We start from the raw sequence: 20802 nt of genomic DNA, 5'->3' as shown, positions 1-20802 counted from the left end.
TACACACACTTATTCATACTGTGCTTTTTATTGGCCTCTCTGGCAAAAGACCATCTTTCTATGAGCCAAAATACCACTGTCTGTTACACTTCAAAGTCCCTGTGGACAGGGATGCAGTTGAAAAATGGAGAGAACAATGTTTCTGTGACTCAAGACAGTCTCTTCTTATCTTCCTTCCAAAAGCACACACATTCCAAAGGAGCTTTGTGTGCACAAGAGATCTATTTCTTGTCACATTTATCTTAAGCAGAACTAAGTGGGCAAGTTTTGGTTTAGAGTGCAGCTTCACCCAGTCATTTTGTTTACGAAAGAGCTCTCCCCTCCACCACTTCTCCCCTTCCCCAACAGACATTTAAGCAAAGATGTTCACGAGCACATCAGGCTGGAAACATTAGAGCTTTCTTTGCATTTTTTGTGTCAGACTCCCCTATTCATGAGTCATCCCTTCTCCTCCATCCATCTAGCCTCACACTAAACCCCCATCGCTCTGCAACTCGAGTAAGGACACAGCATCAAACTGTGCTGTTTCTACCACAGTGCAAGGTAATTGATTCCACAGAGCATTCACAACCTTCAGGCACCTTCTTTTATCATGATACCATATCAGTGCAGCTCGTTACACCGTGGGCAGACCTCCCACTCATTTGTGAGGAGTACAGGCAAATATGCTGAAAGATTTACTTAGGCGCTACCCAGTTTTTCATGTGTTTTGCAAACTGATCCTGAGAAAAGAGTTCTCACATTCTACTCACTCAAAGGGCACTTTGTTGGCTAGGCTAGTCACCTCTGTGTTCCTCTATTAGCCAGAGAGTTAATCAGAGAAAGAAACTTCAGTTTCTCACAGATCTACTTCTTACTTTGTAAAGTCAGAACCATGAGTGATCTGCTGCCATGCTGTCACCTCAGCTGGGACAAAAGACACAGGAAAACTCTATACAGTTTTTTTCTTCATTCTCTTTTTTTTTTTTTTTTTTTACTGCTGGAGAACAGCACACATGCTCCAGCCTGTACTGCCTGCTGCCCTGAATTTGCTCAAAGCTCAACATAAGAAAAGCTACTACAGGGAAGCAACTTTCTCTGCTGTGCTCCCGCCTGACTGCCCGGCTGCAGCAGCCAGCATTACATCACTGGGCATCAGGCTTTCAGGGAACCGGTCCAAAGTACTGAAAAGGGTTAAAGCTTATGCTTGCACTTTGCTTGCCTGTGCTTCTAAGAAGCATGCATCTCAAGTAGCTTGGGTCTTTTTCCAAGCAGTCCTATTATTCGAGGTGGGGGGTGGGGAAGGCTTCCTAAAGCATTCTCCTGACAAGTCATTTCTATTATTAGAGTAAGACATAATGCCTCTGCTCCTGGCAAGTACTTGTAGATGCAGGATTGAGGTTTGTTGATTAAATTTCCTGAAAGACAGAAACGATCACACAAACAAGCTGAGTTTTCTATTAATTAGCTTGTGGAATTAACTGACTTAAAATGGCAAGGCGGTCTTTGCTAGAATGTCCCATTCTGCTAGAGGCTATGCAAACACAAAAGACATCTTTCCTTTGGAAGGTTTATAAACAAGAAGAACCCACTCAACGAAAAGCACAGCCACCTGGACTCACAGATAGTTTGGTGATCAATGTTATTGCAAACAATGGCAGAAAGTATTGAAACAGTTGGGGTCCCCAGAGCAAGGGATGTTGAAAATACCTTAGACACTTGATTAACATAGATATACAAAACAAAGGGAAGCTTTTACAATTTGAAGAGTGGTAATGGCTGTAAGATAAGGAGACTCCAGGATGGTCTCACTTCAGATGGCTGGGCCATAGGATGGGCAATGCATGAGATAAGGGAATTGCAACAGCTACCCGAAGGATGTGGCCTACGTGATCCTCAGACTGAGTTTGCGCAGAAGCAGGGGTCAATCAGCGAACACAGTGAGGAAGACTACCGGCCTTCATCTGAAGACCCCCGACGACCACCAGGGAAAACAACTGCGCATGCGAACGGACATTTGCATATCTCATGGCTATGTAAATGACTTCTCGGAAATCCTATGACTATGTATAACGTTATGGTATATATTCTCTGAAAATTTGCCAAACCGGCGGAGCACTCATGGTGGATAATCCCCAGTGCTGCCCAGCGCTGCAATAAAGAATGCCTGCTTAATAACACACTCTGGTGTTATTGAGTTTTCTTTCGGACTCCTTACCCAGCCGCACCTAGCTTCCCACTTCGGTGAGGAAAGTTAGAAAGCAAGGGGGTTTGGAGATCTCCGATTTTTGTATCAGTTTTGGCGAGCCAGCCAGGAGACTCTCTGTCCGGCTGCAGGACCCCTGGGTCGGAGACTCCCTTGGCCGGCCCCGGAGACTTCTCTGGAGGGACTCTCCGATTCGGCGGATCCATGTGGGGACAGACAAGGACCACTGGTAAGAAAAGGCATTCTTTCTGTGTTTGTTTTGTTTTGTTTTTGTTTCTGTTTTTGGGACCGGTCATTTGGAGCTACTCATAAGTCGCGGTTCGTGAGAACCCCGCCGGGTGGCATACATTTGCATGTACGATTTGTATTAATCATACGGTTAGTGCAGTCGTTTGTTTGTGCATTTGTATTTGATTTTGACATTTGCATGTACGATTCGTATTAATCTTCTGGTTAGTGCGATCGTTTGTTTGTGCATTTGTATTTGGGGCTACTCATAAGTCGCGGTTCGTGAGAACCCCGCCGGGTGGCATTTGGTTACATATGCGTAGTAATACGTATGTGGTTGGTATACGCGTATTTGAAAATCTTTGAATAACCTGTGTCGACATTTGTCATCTGAGGAGTAGCAGCTGCTGTTGTTCACTTTGTGATCTCTGTACCTTTGTTGGTCTCCCCGAGGTTTTGGTGGGGGGGGCGAGTGAATGTTCAGAGGAAAATGTGTTTATTGTAACTTGACTTTGTATCTGAACTTGTATGATTGTGTGAGTGAGACGTACAAATACGTACGAAGTGAATGAAATGTGTGCTATAGTAATTGTTAATCGTTGTCTCTGTGTGTGTAAGTGTTCGGGCCCCAGTCCCTGTCTTTGTGTGTTATAAATTTTTGAATGGGAAACCAACAGGGTAGAGTTTTGAAAAAGAGCCCTTTGGGCTGCATTCTGAGTCACTGGAAAGATATTGGGGGACCACCTGGAGAAAGTGCGAGTTGTAAGACTCTGATAAAATATTGTAATCAGTGGTGGCCTTTATACAAGTTATATGATGGAGAAAAATGGCCTGTTAACAGAACTTTAGATTACAATACTTTGTTACAACTTATGTTATTTTTAAGAAGGGAAAGAAAATGGGATGAAGTGGGTTATGCAGATATGTTCTTTACTCTGTGGAATCACCCAGAGTGGCAAAAGGAATGTCGAATTAATTTAGCACCCCAGGACCCTATGGTCCTGGTGATAGGAAAAAAAAAAAAAAAAAAAAAAAGCAAAATGGGAGGTTAAAAGGATGTTGCTTGGCTTGTAGTATTGTACAAAAGTGTTTAAGGGTTGGTGCACAGAATGAAAGATTAGATAGAGAAGGAGATGCTGCTGGGAATTATCAGGATGATCCTGAAAAGGTTGCGAAAGGATCTGAACTAATTGTGAAAACCCAGGAGCCTGACTGGGAGGATGTGGACGCAATGTTGGATACTGCGGGGAATGCGGTGTTTGTGAAAGTGGCCAGAGCCCAGGTGCAGGCTCTGAATCTGCCTGGAATTCTGCCGGGAACGGTGGATCTCTGTTTTTGGGACAATCGGCAGATGATATTAGGAGAAAGCTACAGAAAGTGCAAGGAATGGATGTGAGAGATTTAGAGAGGTTGCTGGAGACTGCATGGCAGGCGTGTCAGAATAGGGAGACTCGGAGGGGGAGAGCGAGGGCGGAGCGGCTGCCGGTGCTGCAGCGGCTGCTCTGCGCACCGCGGGGGGGGCCAGAGACCCTCTTGGAACTTACCGGGAAATAACACTAACGCTGTGAGACGAAGTGCAAGTGCTCCACCGAGGGGAAACCAACCCCTCCTGAAAGATCAGTGTGTGTATGTAAACAGATGGGGCACTGGAAAAGGATTGTCCGAAACTGAAATCGGTAATGGTGTCTGGTATAGGAGCTGACTGACTGGAACCAGGGGAATCTTCCCTAGCAGAACCCTTGGTAAAAATGCAGCTTGGGAAAGGAGAGAAAACTGTAGAATTTCTAGTAGATACATGTGCCACCTTTTTCAGTATTGAATCAGACCTTATTGTCAATAAGCAAACAAAATATTAACATTGTGGGAGCAACTGGGCAGGTTGAGAAAGCTTTCTTTTGAAACCATTAGAATTCAAAATTGGAAAAAGTGTAGGAATTCATAAATTTCTCTACCTGCCTGATGCTCCTAGACCACTTTTGGGAAGAGACTTGTTAGAACAATTGAATGCTGAAATAAAATTTAAAAATGGAGAGATTGAGTTTAAAGTACCAGAAAAGAATCACATTGAAATTTTGTTTGGCTCTCACTGAACCCCAAAATAAGGAAGAAATTATACACGAAATAAAGAACCAGGTATATCCAGGAGTGTGGGCCTCAGGAATGCCTGGAAAAGCTAAAAATGCAGAATGGATTGTTGTTAAACTTAGAACACGGCCTGTTAGGATAAAACAATATCCCCTGAAATTGGAAGATAGGCGAGGAGTGAAAAGTATTATAGAGGACTTGCATACTTGGCAGGATCCCTTAAAAGCGACAGTGTCGCCCTCCAGCCCGCTTTAAACTTCAGCTTGCGCCCTTCGCCTGCTTTAACTTTGGCTTGCGCTTCTAATCTGCTTTAACTTTGCCTCGTTTCTCCTGTGTACCCCGGATAGTTCTGATCTGTATCACGTGTCTGTATTATGTGTTCACCTCTCAGGGATGTACGGGGTGGGAGGTCTTGTGTGTGGAGTTCCGGTTTTCTGTGTGTGCCTCTCAGGGACGATTGGGGTGGGGGTTGTGTGACGAAAATCCCTGTTTAGCCAGAGCCTTGTGAAGATTTACGTGCCGCCTCCCTGAGACGATTACCCCCCCCGCTTGTTGTGTTTGTAGACCAGAACTTCATCAGAACTTTGTGGCTTGTGTGCCTGGATTGTGTAACTGGTGCATCCGAATTCTGTGTGGAAAATTACTTGGTAACTAGAATCTTGTGTGAAACCTGTTTGTGCATCCTGATTGTCAGGGTCCTATACTTACTTGCAAGTATCCTTGGTGATCAAAATAACATTGCTAGACATAAAATACATATCTAAAGAATATATCTGTTAGATCTCATTGCACACGTTTTTCCCCAAAACCACGCATGCGCCTTCCAGCTCTTCTGGGAGAAGGTGCTGGAACATTCCTTATTGGGTTGGGGGTGTGGAAATCCATTTTCCTACTGCGTATGCAGACCCCAACTCCAGCAGACCAGGGCAGCGTGACCACCAGTCTCTCGGTCGCAACGCAGGCAGCGAACTCATCTGCGAATAGCCGAATGAATCGTAAGAATTAAAAAGGACAGAATGTGGCTGTCACCAGGAGCTGCAATTACGCTTTTGGTTGCACTCTTCCTTTCAACTTTTATTTTAATCATTCTTGGAATACTTAATCTTCTGGCTTTTTATGGTTATGATTTATCCTGTAATTGTCATTGGCCTTGTGTTTGCAATTGTGGACAAACACCTCCTTCTTCTGATCCCCCAGAGCCATAAACCTCCAACATGGCTTGAGATACTTTCTATTCTCTTTCAATTGTTGAGATATTAAGTTTCTGTTCTCTTTAAACTGTTGCTCTTTAGATTGTTAAGATATTGTTAAAAATTTGCCAAGATTGTTAAGATATTGTTAAGATAATTATGTACATATCAAGACGGTGGACAAAGCTGTCCACCCGGTATGTAAGTGTGTCCTGTTTTATTTGTTATGTGGAACAATATTTTAAGTTTGCTTTATTGTTAAAATACAAATTTCCATATGAGGGCTGCCACATTTTTCAATATAACTTTCATGAGAGAGATAAATTATGTTTGCCTACAACTTTCTGTTTGAAAAAGCGATAAGCAGTATTTTTAACTAAGGTCTGAAGACTAATTTTGTTTGAATTTATTTCTGTCTGACAAATTGTCGATTGACATATTTAAGTTGTTAAACAATGAAACAAAGAGGCATTGCCTTCGTGTAGTATTCCTTTCATGACTTCCAAGTGCCCAGTGAATTAAGCACATTCTGTTTTAACATGTTATGTGGTTGTGTAATGTTGTTGTCCTTATTGTGTATTGTCACCGTTAATACTGTACAACTCGTACCTACCTCATCACCGGGTGGCATCGAATACACCAACCAAAGCCATCCGTTGTACAAAGTGTTTGAATCTGTTGATTGTTTGCATTTTAGGATTATAGCCAACTGATTGATTGTAAAAAAGTTCAAATGCTCTTTTCCTACTTTACTATCCTTTTCTTCTCCCACCACCACGGGATCCCGAAGACAGCGATCTGGGACAACATAACAAACTTTGAGCCACGGGGTGGTGTGGAGGACCATAAAATGGACTCTTTGGGGCAGACAGCAGGTGCGTTTAGTTATTTCGGGATAAGTGCGCATGTTCTATCTGCCAGCGACAAGCTCTGTTACCAAGGCCTGTGGACACGTATCCATTGGAGGAGACCTACATGGAGACACATGCCCATTGGACAACACGACTCCATGGACTAGCCGCAGGATCCTTACAGCCTCCCTGCTTCCCCCCCTGCTGCTGCTGCTGCTGCTGCTCCCTGCCGCCGCCCGCCTTCTCCTCCAGGCGGTGCCTACTTCTACTTCTTCGTCTGTACACCCCCCCACCACCGAGGAAAGAAGACCGACGGCACACCCTTGGATCTGTGGTGGTGACTAACCCTGCTGCTCTCTCCACTCTCCTGCTTAGTTTTCTCCTCTCGCTTCCTACCTTTCCTATTGCTTTGTTTTCTCTCTGCCCTCTCGTTCAATAAAGCGGTCTGAGTGGCAGCATCTGATCTCATTTATGCCTTAATGTCGTTCTCTCTTCAGAGTATAACACACCTATTTTACCTGTTAAAAAATCTGATGGCAAAACTTATCGATGGGTGCAGGATTTGCGAGCAATAAATTAGATACTTAAGGGTTTGTATCCAGTAGTGGAAAACCCATATACTTTGCTGACCAGTTTAAAGGAAACCTATGAATGGCTTATGGTCACCAGTGCATTTGTTTAAACCTGGGAACTGGGTTTACGTTAAAAATATTTCAGGTAACCCTCTCGAAGAGAAATGGAGCAGTCCTTTTCAAGTTTTGCGGTCAAGCTTGAGAAGCACATTGCCTGGATGTACTACTTGAGAATCAAGAAGGCACCCGAAGGACCATGGAAATCCCAGCTCACAGAACCCACATCTGTAAAGTTAACTCGAGACTGTTAATGATTATATTGTGTTTCTGTTTTTGACACCACCTCTGATATTGTTAGTGTTTGTCATTATACTAACAGCTTTAAATTGCCTTTTATGGTATAAATTGAAGAAATTAGCTATGGAAATTTGGATCCTACCTAAGGTAATGAACTATGAAAACTTGGAACCTTTGTAAAAGAATTTACAAGTAACAAGTAAAGGGGGGAATGAAACAGTTGGGGTCCCCAGAGCAAGGGATGTTGAAAATACCTTAGACACTTGATTAACATAGATATACAAAACAAAGGGAAGCTTTTACAATTTGAAGAGTGGTAATGGCTGTAAGATAAGGAGACTCCAGGATGGTCTCACTTCAGATGGCTGGGCCATAGGATGGGCAATGCATGAGATAAGGGAATTGCAACAGCTACCCGAAGGATGTGGCCTACGTGATCCTCAGACTGAGTTTGCGCAGAAGCAGGGGTCAATCAGCGAACACAGTGAGGAAGACTACCGGCCTTCATCTGAAGACCCCCGACGACCACCAGGGAAAACAACTGCGCATGCGAACGGACATTTGCATATCTCATGGCTATGTAAATGACTTCTCGGAAATCCTATGACTATGTATAACGTTATGGTATATATTCTCTGAAAATTTGCCAAACCGGCGGAGCACTCATGGTGGATAATCCCCAGTGCTGCCCAGCGCTGCAATAAAGAATGCCTGCTTAATAACACACTCTGGTGTTATTGAGTTTTCTTTCGGACTCCTTACCCAGCCGCACCTAGCTTCCCACTTCGGTGAGGAAAGTTAGAAAGCAAGGGGGTTTGGAGATCTCCGATTTTTGTATCAGTTTTTCCACAAAAAACATAACGCAATGGAAGACAAAGCCCAGGAGAGTGAACTTTGCACAGCTTACCTTTTGTACATCATAGTGAAGCCCACGTATGGCAAACCCTGGAATGTAGTCATACTTCACAAGTCCTTCTGGATACTGGGAAGACAGAGCGACATCGTTAGAGGCATAAGCACTGGGTTATCAACAAAATTATTTCACCTTTTGAGCTGGCTTAGTCCTACTTTTCCTCTCACCTCAGGCATAAACTGACCCAGGAACAGGTGCACTCCATTTTGCCCCTTCCACAAAGAAAGTGGATGAATAGAGAAAGACATAAAGGATCAGGATCCCCAAAACTAGTTTCTCTCATGTAAGGGACACTAGTGAAAACCTAACACTAGTGTTAGGCAGTGAGGACACTTGTAGTAAGCTCCATTCAATGCATGTATTTGGCAAAGCAATGGCACTGCCAAACCCCTCTAAAAAGACAGACATGATGAGAAGAAAATGCACAGACTAGTCACCTATTGCAAACAGGGTGTCCATTATTGGACATGCTATACAGCGTCATCCACATCGACTTGCACATGTCAAGTCCTATATGGCTTCAGCATTGGCCCACGGTTCATGTTTGTCCACCATGTGTACCTCGAACCAGTGATTCTGTAGGCATTATTTCCATAGTTAAGTAAAACAGACCAGACCTTTGGAGACTAAGGTTCCTGCTCCATATTTATAAAACCTCAGGAATGTAAAGCATGGTAAATTGTCTCAAAGGAAATTAATTCCACATACAGACAAAACTTTCTGCAATCAAAGATTGTGAAACATGAAATTTATCTCTATAAAACAAGTAATTGACACATGTGCACCATGTGGCATTTTGCAAGCACATCTGGGGCGTTGCAAAGACAGCAGTAAGCTCAATTGCGTGGAAATTCTTAGCACATCATTACCTTGAATTGTTCTATTAGGATGTCTCTGGCAGTGTTGAAAATCATAGAGTGTAGTAAATTAGAATACTGTGCTAATGTGTAATCGTAGTCAAAGCCATATATCTCAACATCTCCCAGGCTGATCTCATTGTTAGCGTAGATAGCGGCTGGGTTGAGCAGATTGCAGACTCCTGGTGGAAGGAGATCTAAGAGAAGGGAAAGGGAGAGGTTAGAGAAACCGAGAGGATCACCGAAATTTCAACTTTTCATTCTAGACCCAACAGCAGCTGGAAGCACCACGCAGCAGCAGCAAAGGAGCACAGTGCTGCTGTCGAAGGCTGCTGCTGTTAACCCACTCAAATAATCCTCCCTGTGAAAAAACACCCTGTGAAACCTCTGGCTGCGTCTGGTGATGGTGCTAACCACTTCTACAGCAAGACTGACCTTTTGTGTCAGGAAGCCACAAAACAGTGTCCTCGGGTCTCTGGCCTACGTGAAGCAAAGCAGACCGGAGAGTTTGTAGTGTCAAATCTCTAGCTCACAGGAGCTGCATTTTCAGCAGGCTCACCAACGTGAACGGTAGCTGTACTATACCGTCAGGAAAACACGCGCCCCTCACTTAAAGCTTGAGCAAGACAAACAGGCTAACCCTCCCCTTTGAAAAATATAGATTACTTCAAATTAGAAATTTTGAGGTTTGCCTTTTGGCATTTTTTGTTTCTCACAGAAGCAGACAGACTTCACAGAGCTATCCTGCAGGTACCATTAGGGCTTTTTTATTATTATTGTTATTATTATTATTATTATTATTAATCGGCAGGATAAAACAAGGTTTTGTACAGACACCAATAAAATGTAAAAAAACCCCAACAGATTAAGCTTTGCTCTTGGAGCATGTAATGCAGATAGCAAGAAGTTATCTGCCTTTCTCTGATAAACAGCTGTGGAAACAGCTCAGTCCTTGTGTGTGGTTTGTCACTTCGAAACAGGGTTAGTGTTCAGGATGCTTGTGGAAATAACTCTTTGCTCCCCAGACCACTGGGAAAATGGGGGTTAAGTGACCTAGCAGCTGAACTACCTGTATATCCTTTTTCAGAGCTAGTCTAGAGAGCAGAGAGCTTTAGCTGCACTACAATGGGAGAGACAGGAAAAGACCCTCCCCAGGCTTCCCGAGAGCTGTCCATTGAAGATGAGAAAGAGCAATAAAAATAGTTCCCTGTAGTAGGTTGCCTAGTCACATCCACATTTGGGGACAGAGAGGGGAAGGAGACATTTCCTCCCCCATCAAAGATGGGTAATTTTCTCTTTGATATGAAAAGTGCAGACATTTTCCAGATCTTACACAGCATCAGCAGGTAGGATTTTTTTTTTTTTTCCCTTCCTACCTTAACTTTTGGCTTTTAGCAAGAACCCCTGTGCCGGTTCTTTAGTGCTTCCTTGCTATAAACCCAAGCTTCATCTGAATCTAGAACAAAAAAAACATTATTGGAAAGAGATACCAGCCATTCCCAATAAAGACTTTGTCTGGAATGATTACAGGATTTAGGTAAAAGCCCAAAGCACATTTGTGAGCACTCATCCAAAGAGGTGACCAAAGAAATAGGATTCAGGTATCTCATAATACTTATTTTTCAGGGGAGAGACACATTACAAAACATACCAACCCTCACTCTCTCCTAACTCACTTTCCTTTGGCCTTCGAATGCAATTCACCAGATCGACTAGAGAGGAATTACTAGAAAAGAAAAGCAGTATTTTAAGGCAGGAGGGCTGACTTACTGGCTACACAGCAAGAACAAGAGCCCTCTTTCAGTGACTCCGCTGGTGGCAAAGTTCCTGGAAGAGGCTGAAGAGAGTGGATGCAATCAGAGTACTTCCCACTGGGATTTAAGAGATGGAAAACATAAACAGGATTCAGATGATCACAACTTTCATCCTCTCATCATAAATGCCCTCTGCACCATACACAGAGCTCCACTTCCTGTCCTCACCTCCAGATAACTTGTGGGAAGATCTTTTTCTAAGCATACACTGGGATTTGCAGGGTGTTATGCTTCTTCCTCACAAGGAAAATGACACAACCCTAATCACACCACTGTGCAAATACGTAGTGCTTTCCTCTCCTAATGCAAGCACGGTTTTTAGGACAAATGCACCCCCACTTGCTGCTACTGTATCCCTGCAGAGAGGTCAAGCTCTTCCAACAGTCACCATTTGCTAACAGATTTACGACAGCACATTTCGATCGACTGAGAGAAGCGCAAAATACCATTGCCCGAACTCCATCCCTCCTTTCACAGAAGACATAAGACCCATCTAGATTCCACAACATATGCCAGCCGCTGCTCTTGCAAAAACACAATCAGGAAAAGCAAAGGGAGCGGTACGGTTTTGTGAAAGGGTAGCCTGAGATTCACCAAGCGCATGAAGCAAGTCTTATCTGTGATCAGAAGCATAAGCAGTAACTGTGCCACAGTATGATTTATGAAGTATATTTAGACCCACTGGATGAAGTCATACTCCTCCCTGCCAGCCTCAAACGTATGGACCCTCTCTGCTGTTCTCTGACAGCCTCCTGCCCAGCTCATTTTACCCCAGTCAGACATTTTGTCACTTACACAGCATGTTCTCTCTTACCTCATAAGGGCTGAAGAAAGATACATATGCTAGCCAAAACGCTTTATCACCGTTGCCTCACGCATACCGTGGTCCCTACGCATGCTTCCCGGAGCACCACACAAATGCTTGCTGTGTTTCCTATCACACATCACTGCCACCAAACCAAATTCGCAGCAGCTTGCTGACAGCTTGCTCTTTCCACGTCGTTATCCTCCATCTTAAATTTACAGCAGTTTCAAAGTCACTGATCTCCTAGAGAGAAGGAAAAAGCTCTGAGTTTCAGTCCAGAAACTCATGCTGCACGTTTGGCTCAGTGTAAGTGTCCATTTGCAGCATCCTTCTCAATAGAGCGGTCGATGTCAGTCTCCTCTTTACGCTCACACGGTCTCTCCGCAGGTTCAAACTACATCAGGGAAGAGACAGAAGCTGGGAGCACATGCAAGATCAGTTTCAATACGAGAGCCCAAACATGCCTGGCTTACTGAGCCAGGTTTCAAGAAGTTTGGGGGTTTTGTTTGTTTTGGTTTGCTTTTTTGTGTTGTTGGGTTTTTTTTTAAAGCTAATCACCTGGGTGGTTACAAATTCTGAGTGCTTAATTAAGTCCTGGGCTGCGGACTTGGGCACTGCTGCTCTGCTGACGTTCATCACATCATCTGCGAGGGATCTTTTCCTCAGTTTGCATGGCAATCATTGAGTCAAAACAAACAGACGACACTCTCCCAAAGCCCATGAAGATGCCATTTTTCAAGAGTGATAGCTTTTGCTTTTCCTCTGCCAAGACATTGAAACAGATTGCTGGACAGATATTACAAAGTACAGCAAGAAAAAAAAAAAACCAACAAAATGAAAACCAGTTTTGGTTATTTAAAAAGAATTATAATCCCAACTGCTCTTTCCATCTGGATCCTAACTGCAAAGGGAGACAATATCACAGTTAGTCACTGCCTACTCAGCACTTCACCCAGGAAGTATGATCTAAGGAAGAACCGGCGTGCATACATCTGAGGGCAGTGAGGAAAAAACAGCTCTTGCAATAGATACAAACCCCTGGAATCTGCACGCTTGCACAATTTGCTCCAGTTTGCAGCTCTGACGGTTTTAAGGGAAGTGTCTGCATATCCATGGTACATGATGAAACTCAGCAACAAAGGCAGACCACAAGAAAGCATGTTTGATCTCGTGTATTTTTTACACCTGGGTGTAAACACAAGGTAAACACACATCTTAATTTTACTACTATGAGGCCGTGAACAGCTGCTTAAATTGGAATTTCTCCATGACAGCACAAGTGCCTCTTCCCAGGCAATAGCCCACATTGTTAGAAAGCAATAACACTCAATCCCCAACATGACAGCAGAGATGGAAACAAAAGCAGGCAATTAACTGTGAGCAACGGTTAGAGACTCCAAGACACCATATGGCCCCTTCTGATGTGAAAAACGCTCCGGTCAGGAGGTGCCAAGCACATCCCGTGCTTTTCTGAGCTCCCGGGGGTACCAACGGCATCATGCAGGAAACGCTCCTTTCCTCTCAGCCTCAGACCCAGCACGTTAGTGAAGAATAATACATTAAAATGGCAACTCATGCCCATCTCTCACACCCTTTGTACTCCCAGGAGGTCCAACACAGCAGACATCTGTGCTAATTTCTTTGCAAGACTAGTGAGGAAAAGAACGATACTGAAAAGCAGATGGCCACCATCCTCCATGTTCTTCATGGATCAAAAAGTTCCCTTTGCTCACGCTGACTTGCTTTCTAAAGACAAACTGCCAGTTTTTCTCCCTTCCAAGTACCTCTTTATCCTTTTGAAGTGTTGTTTTGTACCATTTCCTGCAAAGCACTCCAAGCAGCCAAAGCAGATGCCTCTACCAAGAAGGCAGGGAGAAGGAAATATTATTTAAAGAACATTAAATAACAGAGGAACCATGTTAAAAGAGTGCTGAAAATTACTCTGGAGCATAGTCTTGAATTTATGCCATTATGCTTAAATATTTTGGGATCTCTCACCAATGAAATCTACAAGAACCAAAAGCTTAAAACATACCGCTTCATTCCAAACCAACATTTTTTATATACACAAATCACAGAATCACAGAATCACAGAATCACAGAATGTTCGGGATTGGAAGGGACCTCGAAAGATCATCTAGTCCAATCCCCCTGCCGGGGCAGGATTGCCTAGACCATATCACACAGGAACGCGTCCAGGCGGGTTTTGAATGCCTCCAGAGAAGGAGACTCCACAACCTCTCTGGGCAGCCTGTTCCAGTGTTCAGTCACCCTTACAGTAAAGAAGTTTTTCCTCAAATTTAAGTGGAACCTCCTGTGCTCCAGCTTGCACCCATTGCCCCTTGTCCTGTCAAGGGATGTCACTGAGAAGAGTGATGCTATAAGAGTTCTTTACAAGGAAAAACATTTTCATTTAGGAAAGCAGAACTGGGAAGTTAACATAACTGGTTGCACTTCCAGTTCTGGCTGCTAATTGTCATTCCCAGTCCCAGCTCAGTCTGTAGATGCCACAACTCGTGAAACGCGCACACTCCCTAAGCGACTCGCAGGGCATTTATTATCACAGCACTAGACTGGTTTCCTGGTTTGGCAGAGAGCGAGGCCCTTCAATCTTTGCGCCTGCTTGAGATTAGCGACACAAGCAGAATCAGAATGTGCTGGGTTGCAAAAACCACCTCCACATCACACCGGAATCACCAATGCCGTGATCACACAGGGGTGACATCTTCTCTCCCAACATTTCCAAATGCGATGGACACGTGTTGCTGACTGCGGCTTGCAGTATTTAGGTGCAAAGGTATCTCTTGATCCACACAAACTAAAAAGAGCGAGGACTACCTCTGAGCTATACCCTCAGTGTTTGTTAGCAATGCCTAACCAAGTCCTTGCTATCTGCCAACTTGTCTCTGTTCTCAGCAGCTCTCACATGTAGCCACACTCAAGCTCGTCATGCAGAGGCAAGAAGTTAACAGTTACTTTAAAGGTTCCTTAGGAAAGCTGATTTATTGCAGCTATGTTTACACGTTTGAAAGATCCAGCAAAAAACATACATGCTTCCTTACAGCCAAATCCTCGCTCACTTGCCAGTTCCATTGGATGTTTCCTAGAGCACAAGACTTGAGACATTGCTCACTGAGAGAGCGTATCAGCCTTCCTTGACACTTCAGATGTTATCAAGTCATCATACAGTAAGTCTTGCTCAACACCACCCCTCTGACAAATGCAATTATACTTTTCTGTTTGGCAGAGAAAAAGAAAAAAAAAGCACATTAAGTGGAAGTAGTAGCCTCAAATTTTTACAGGTAATTAAATTTGGTCCTTAGAGTCAGTGTTGAAAAAGGTAGGGGGGGAATAACAAAGAGAATGGCTTCTCTTGAGCCAATGCTAAGGGGAGATTTTACCTCAGCAGCACCTTTTGTGTAGCTATGTCATTTGTATCATCACACTCAAGCCTGGCAGAACACAGGCGTGTTTCTACGAGGTTGAGAACTTCTGGTGCCTGGGCTCTGGCCACCAAACCTGTACCACTACTGAGTTTTACTGCACAGAAGCTCTCATTCTACACCTCCTGCCCTGTCCAACTTGGTCAGCATTTATCATTGGAATCCCCTCTGTGCAAAAATGCGACATTGCTCTATAAATCAGGTCCTAAGCAAGAGCTGGTTTGAAAACACATAATTCTCCTGGGAGAGACCTGTCTTCAAAACCAAGAGCAATAACTGACAATACAGGACAAAGGACTTAACAAAGGTGGAGTTTCAGAGAAGGAAGGAGAAGGGGGCACAACAGGAGTCTTCTCAAACTCAATGAGCTTTGAGATGTGATGATGTTTTCAAATCTATAACCCAACCACAGACATTCACTTTTACATCAGAGTTGGAAATCAAGAACAAAAGAACAGACTGATGCCACATTTTGCACAACTCAGTTTAGTTGTCAAAGCAACAATTAAAACCAATTTGGACCAACTCTGTTTATGGTTGTTCTTGACAAGACTTGAACAACAGCACAGTCTTGAAATGTTTGTTTGCAGAGCTATCCTTTAAACAAATGAGGGCCTTCTTACTTAACATGTCTAATAGTTACCTGAAGGTTTGTAAAGAGCCTGCTCTGTAACACATGGGCTACTTCACCAAACTTCATTTTGCATTTAGTCCTGCTGATTAGTTCTCCACCTCAAGCATAACTGTATCTCTTGTGTCCCAACAGAGTAACTATGTGAATACAAACTTCACAATCTGTCACACAGTAAAGCGAGCGTTCTCCCAAGAGACCATGACACAGTCTATGAACGTATCCACATTTGCAGTTTCAATACCATTATGGAAAAGAAAAAAAAATGCCTTCAAGGATATTAAGGTCCAAACACCATTACAAGTCTTGTGAGTTGGAATTTCTTTGAAGCAGTGGGGCTAAAACCACAACTCAGTCTTAGAGCAGGGACGTAACATGAAGTTACTGTCCTCTACCAGCACCCTGTACTGCCTTCAGCAGCTTCAGGAGCTCACATCCTGCAAAAGCTGGAACGCAGCGGGCGGGCTGAGCACCCAATGGATCAGCAGCCAATTCCTTTACATTTGTGCATCATGAAGGACTTTAGATTCCAAGTCAAATCTGATGTACTGGAAGGTTGGGGAGGAAGGAATGACAGAACTTGCCAATCTCAGAACAGTGAGACAGTTCTTCCGAATGGCTATGGCTGGCTGCTGTCCTTCTCCAAACCCTTAGATAAACAAAAGCTAATGGAGAGCTATTTAACAGCAGACACAAAGCGAGGCTTCCTAGCTCTCTACGGTAGGAGAAAGGCAGGAAAAAATTTTGCTGCCCTTGTGCCGTGAAAGCTATTCTTTCACATTTTAGGAGTTTGATACAGTGGAGATCTGCTGCTGCCAGAAAGACCGCAGTCCTGTTTTACGCAGACAGATTTGGCGAGTGGCATGAGTTTTCTCCTCACTTAGCAAGATGTCAACATACCTGATGGGGCCAGGTAACTTCTTGGTTGGAGGAGCAAAAACATGCATGCATGTACACATGAGTAAAACATGTTTCACATCTGCAACACAAACTGAGCTCAGGATCAGGAGACATCCTAGCAGCTGTAGCATCAGTCTTCTCCATGCTCACCCTTGTGCTAATGGGGAGTTACTCCTCACCGCTTCAGTCAACACCACTATTTGTCCTAGTCTAACCACGTTTCTGCATGCCAACCAATGGCGAATTAGAGAAAATGCACCAAGCCAGTCATTTAGACCATTCGCCACGACGATATCCACGTTAGGGAGGCCAGCTGTGAAGAACCCCACATATGCTGTGTGTCCTGAAACGCTGAGACCAGCCGAGGGATGCTCACAGAGGGAAGCCCACGATGGGGAGAGGAAGATCAAGACCAGATTTCAATGGAAATAAAACCATCCCGGAGGGCCCCGGGCGATGGGGGTGTGCAGGCGGCATGGCCAGGGAGGAGGCTTCTAAGCCCGGCAGCTGCACAGCAATGGGCACATCCCCAGTTCTGCAGCGCGGGGAGAGGCACCAAGATGCAAAGAGGAGGGAAAAAAAGGAGAAAAAGAGAAAAGGCCAAAGCCCAAGCCCGGCAGGACGCGGCGGTCCCAGCGCCCGGAGGCGGCCCTTACCGTAGACCAGCTTTTTCATCTCGTGGTACCTGGCCCACAAGTAGGTCTTGGTGTCGGCTCCCTCGGCCGGGAGGGGCTGGCTGCCCGCGGCGGGGCCGGGATCGGCGCCGCGCCGGGCTCTGCCGGGGGCCGCCGGGTGGTGATCCCGGGGCTGCCCGTGCCCGCCGTCCCCGGGGCACTGGCTGGATTTGGGGCGGCAGCTCTGGCAGGAGACGGCCACGGCGAGGAGCCGGGGGGCCGCGCCGCTGCCCCTCCTCAGCGCCGCCATGCCCAGGGCCGCCATCGCGCCGCCGGACGCTGCAGGCTCGGGGCACCCCGCGCACGGCCGGGGCTGGCTCCGCTCCCCGCTCCCCGCCGCCCCGGTCCCGATCTCGGTCCGCAGCGGCACCAGCCGGGCGGCCAATCACGGCCGCGCCGTGCGAGGGGGCCGGGCCGCGCCACGCCTCGCTGCGCCTCGCCACGCCTCGAAGCGAGGGGGCCGGCGCTCAGCGGCTGCCCGCGGACACGGCGGGGGGCGGCGGGGACTCGGGCGGGCTCCGCTCGCCGCGCCGCGGCCCCTCAGGCGGGGGGCGGCGGGGGGGGGCGTGGGGGGGGGCGGTTGTCCCTCAGTGCAGCCCCGCCCCCGCCCCGGCCCTCGGCCCCGCCCCGGCCAATAAGGCGAGGCGAGGCGAGGCGAGGCGGCCCCGGGCGGGGTCACGTGGGTACCGACCACGTCCTTCCGTTCGGGTGCTTGCGGGGCTGCGGAGCCCGCGCGGGAGGTGAGGGGAGCGCGGCGCGGGGTCGCGCGGCAAGGCGCCGCGCTGATTGGCTGCGCGCGCCCGCCGGGCAGGGCAGGAGGGGGCGGCGGAGGCGGCGGGGCGGCTGAGGGGCCGCCATGGCCGCGGGAGGCGAAGCTGGGCCCGGGCGACCCGCTTCTCACCCCTCCACCAGCGTCACGGGGAAGGCGGGGGACTGCGGCCCCGCGTCTGGGGCTCCCCTACAGCGGGCGCGGCCTCCCGGTCGCGGTTTGAGGGCCGTTCCGCGGCACGGTCCGCCTCTCACGGGCCTCCCCGTGTTCTTCCTTACACGTGAAGTGCTGAAGGCGCCGGTCCCGCCCCGGTCATGCTGGTGAGCAAGAGGGTGAAGCGCCTCTTGCAGCTGGTGCCTGGGAAGCAGCGGTTCGGTGTTTACAGGTTCCTGCCCTTCTTCTTCCTCCTCGGGGGAGCGATGGAGTGGTTCATGATTAACGTCCGCATTGGCAAGGAGACCTTCTGTAAGTGAGGGCCGCTGCACGCTGGGCAGAAAAAAAAAAAAAAACAACAAAAAACTGGGTTTAGAATACTAAATTATAGTTTTTTACATTGAAGAAGACTCACCAGGGTTGTCAGAATGTGAATGTAGGTGTGGGTTCATCTGAAACGTGACATTTTTAATTAGGTAATTGAAAAAGTATGAAAATGAGTCATGAGAACTTAGCTAATGGCACTCCGTTTCTAGAAGCCAAAGCATTTAGTTTTAATGTGGCGTTTTTCCCTTTAAGAAGCCTTGCTAGAAATTTTTGTGTACTTCAGAAAAAACGATCAGCTCTACTGCATATGGGAATATTCTCATTTTCATGGAAATCTAGTTGTGTCTCCTGTAGAATAAAACAGCTTGATACAATTTCCATAGCTGACAAACGCACTGCAAATGCTTGGGTTTGTTGTGGTTTTTCAGCTCAATATTTATGAGGCATACCTGTATAGTAATAAAGTCAGGTTAGAAATTAAAGCACAGGATTTGTGTAGCAGACATTATATTTCAGCTTGAGCCTTATTTTCCTGGAAAAAAAAAAAAGTTATGCCTAAATGATACTATACTACAGTAACAATGATTGTGCAGTTTAGCCTTATTCCTGCTCTATAATCCATGCAAAGTGACAATGTACGAGACCAATAACCTTTTTTTTTTTTTTGGTCAGTGAGAGATTTTATTTGGTTATAATATATTGGATGTTTAGGGGTGAACAGGGTGAGGGGAGGCAGGAAGAACAACTAGGAAGACTCTGAAGGTGGGCATATTCCTGTGATTTAAAAAAAAAAAAAAAGCTAAAATACACCATGCTGGCAGTCCTCAGGCCTTGGACTCTGTGCCTGTAATTTGAGTTCCCTTTGGCTTAGGCTAGTTTGGGTATTTGTATTTTTAATTATCCTCATGGGAAGTAGACAAGAAATGACTGTATCACACTGGAAACTTTGTTTCCTATAAAAACATTTCATTGGGACTGGTGGGAAGAACTTTAGCCTACATGGGAGGGGGAACATGAGGGCGACCCGCTTTTTTTAAGTGGTAATAAGGATTTGTGTTGGCTTGAATTTTCAGTTGCATGTCAGTGTCTGCAAGAGAAAATAGGATTGAAAAGTTTAAAAAGAGATGACAGGCTCCATACATTTATTCCTATCTTGCACTTGGAAAATGCTAATATAAAAAAAAATCTTTTTCTGGCAGATGACGTTTACCGTCGGAAACGATCTGAAAGACAGTATGAGGCGAGGATGGAAAAAAATGAATTTTAGCTGAAACATTTCAAGGGGAAGGTCCTGAATGCTTCAACTGTATTAATACCAAAGAAGCATTACTGCCACGTTGATGGTAGGGGAAGATTTTGTTCTCTGCAAGATGAACTTTTATCCACAAGTTTGTGTAATACATTCTCAGATGGTTTTGGCAGTTTTGTTCTTCCTCTATCCACTTAATCTCTTTAATATTTAGTCTTTAAGCCAAACACAATAGCGAAAAGTTCACTGTGTTTAGGCCTCTGCCACTTATTTAATGTTTGTTTAGTACTTTTAAATAAACTAAACTGAGTAAACAAGAATCTGGCTACTGCTTTTCTTTGCTTGATGAGACACGGTTCTTGTGACAAGACCAGTGGGAAAGAAATGTTACATATTGCATACATAATATCTCAACACCATGGAAATAGTAATTTTTAGTTAGTTTCCATTGTACTGATAGGAACCGCTCTGGCATCTGATGTGTTTTCTTTGCAATGTGGCATACTTTTAGCTAGATAAAAAGAGGACGGACTTGCTGCTCAGTGTTTACTCAGCCCATGCTGTTTGGAAAGTCATCCGTGCATTCAGGCTCCACTGCCCACAAGTGCTGCAATACTCATTGTTGCTACTTGAACAACGAATTGAGCTGAGGGCTTTGGGAAAGAAAGTCTGATCCATTTACCTGGTAACAGGCACAAGTTTAGAGATGTGCATCGGCAGTCCCAGCAAACCTGAATTCTGTTTGCAGGGCTGTCTCCCCAAAGAAGGAAAACAGAGCTAACTGCTACATCCTGGACAGCTTGTAACTCCCTAGCACAGTGACGCTAGCTTTCAAGTGTGCAGGAGCATGTCAGTGACT

General features: G+C 45.5%; 2 protein-coding genes across 2 annotated transcripts in view; one reads left to right on the top strand and one right to left on the bottom strand.

Moving 5' to 3' along the window:
• Nucleotides 1-17813, bottom strand: part of NT5DC2 (5'-nucleotidase domain containing 2) — a 34878-nt gene extending 17065 nt beyond the window's left edge. Inside the window, exons 1-3 of the mRNA XM_068409391.1 lie at nt 17428-17813; nt 9191-9375; nt 8316-8390 (exon numbers count right to left, since the gene is read on the bottom strand). Coding sequence (XP_068265492.1) covers nt 8316-8390; nt 9191-9375; nt 17428-17710 — 543 coding nt within the window. The 5' untranslated portion in view covers nt 17711-17813. The remainder of the gene's footprint in view (nt 1-8315; nt 8391-9190; nt 9376-17427) is intronic.
• A 245-nt stretch (nt 17814-18058) lies between these two features.
• Nucleotides 18059-20263, top strand: UQCC5 (ubiquinol-cytochrome c reductase complex assembly factor 5). The gene is made up of 3 exons (XM_068409367.1): nt 18059-18185; nt 18501-18679; nt 19894-20263. The coding sequence occupies exons 2-3, from the start codon at nt 18529-18531 to the stop codon at nt 19959-19961; spliced, it is 219 nt and encodes a 72-aa protein (XP_068265468.1). The 5' UTR covers nt 18059-18185; nt 18501-18528; the 3' UTR covers nt 19962-20263.
• The last annotated feature ends 539 nt before the right edge of the window (nt 20264-20802 follow it).

Source organism: Nyctibius grandis, chromosome 10, assembly GCF_013368605.1.
Source record: "Nyctibius grandis isolate bNycGra1 chromosome 10, bNycGra1.pri, whole genome shotgun sequence".
Lineage (NCBI taxonomy): Eukaryota > Metazoa > Chordata > Aves > Nyctibiiformes > Nyctibiidae > Nyctibius > Nyctibius grandis.
This window is presented reverse-complemented; position numbering and strand designations above follow the sequence as displayed.

What these genes read in the sequence shown, in the direction of transcription:
- UQCC5 (XM_068409367.1), top strand. Translation starts at nt 18,529, where the DNA reads ATGCTGGTGAGCAAGAGGGTGAAGCGCCTCTTGCAGCTGGTGCCTGGG. An exon ending in CATTGGCAAGGAGACCTTCT is followed by an intron (nt 18,680 to 19,893) that starts GTAAGTGAGGGC and finishes TTTTTCTGGCAG; the next exon opens with ATGACGTTTACCGTCGGAAA.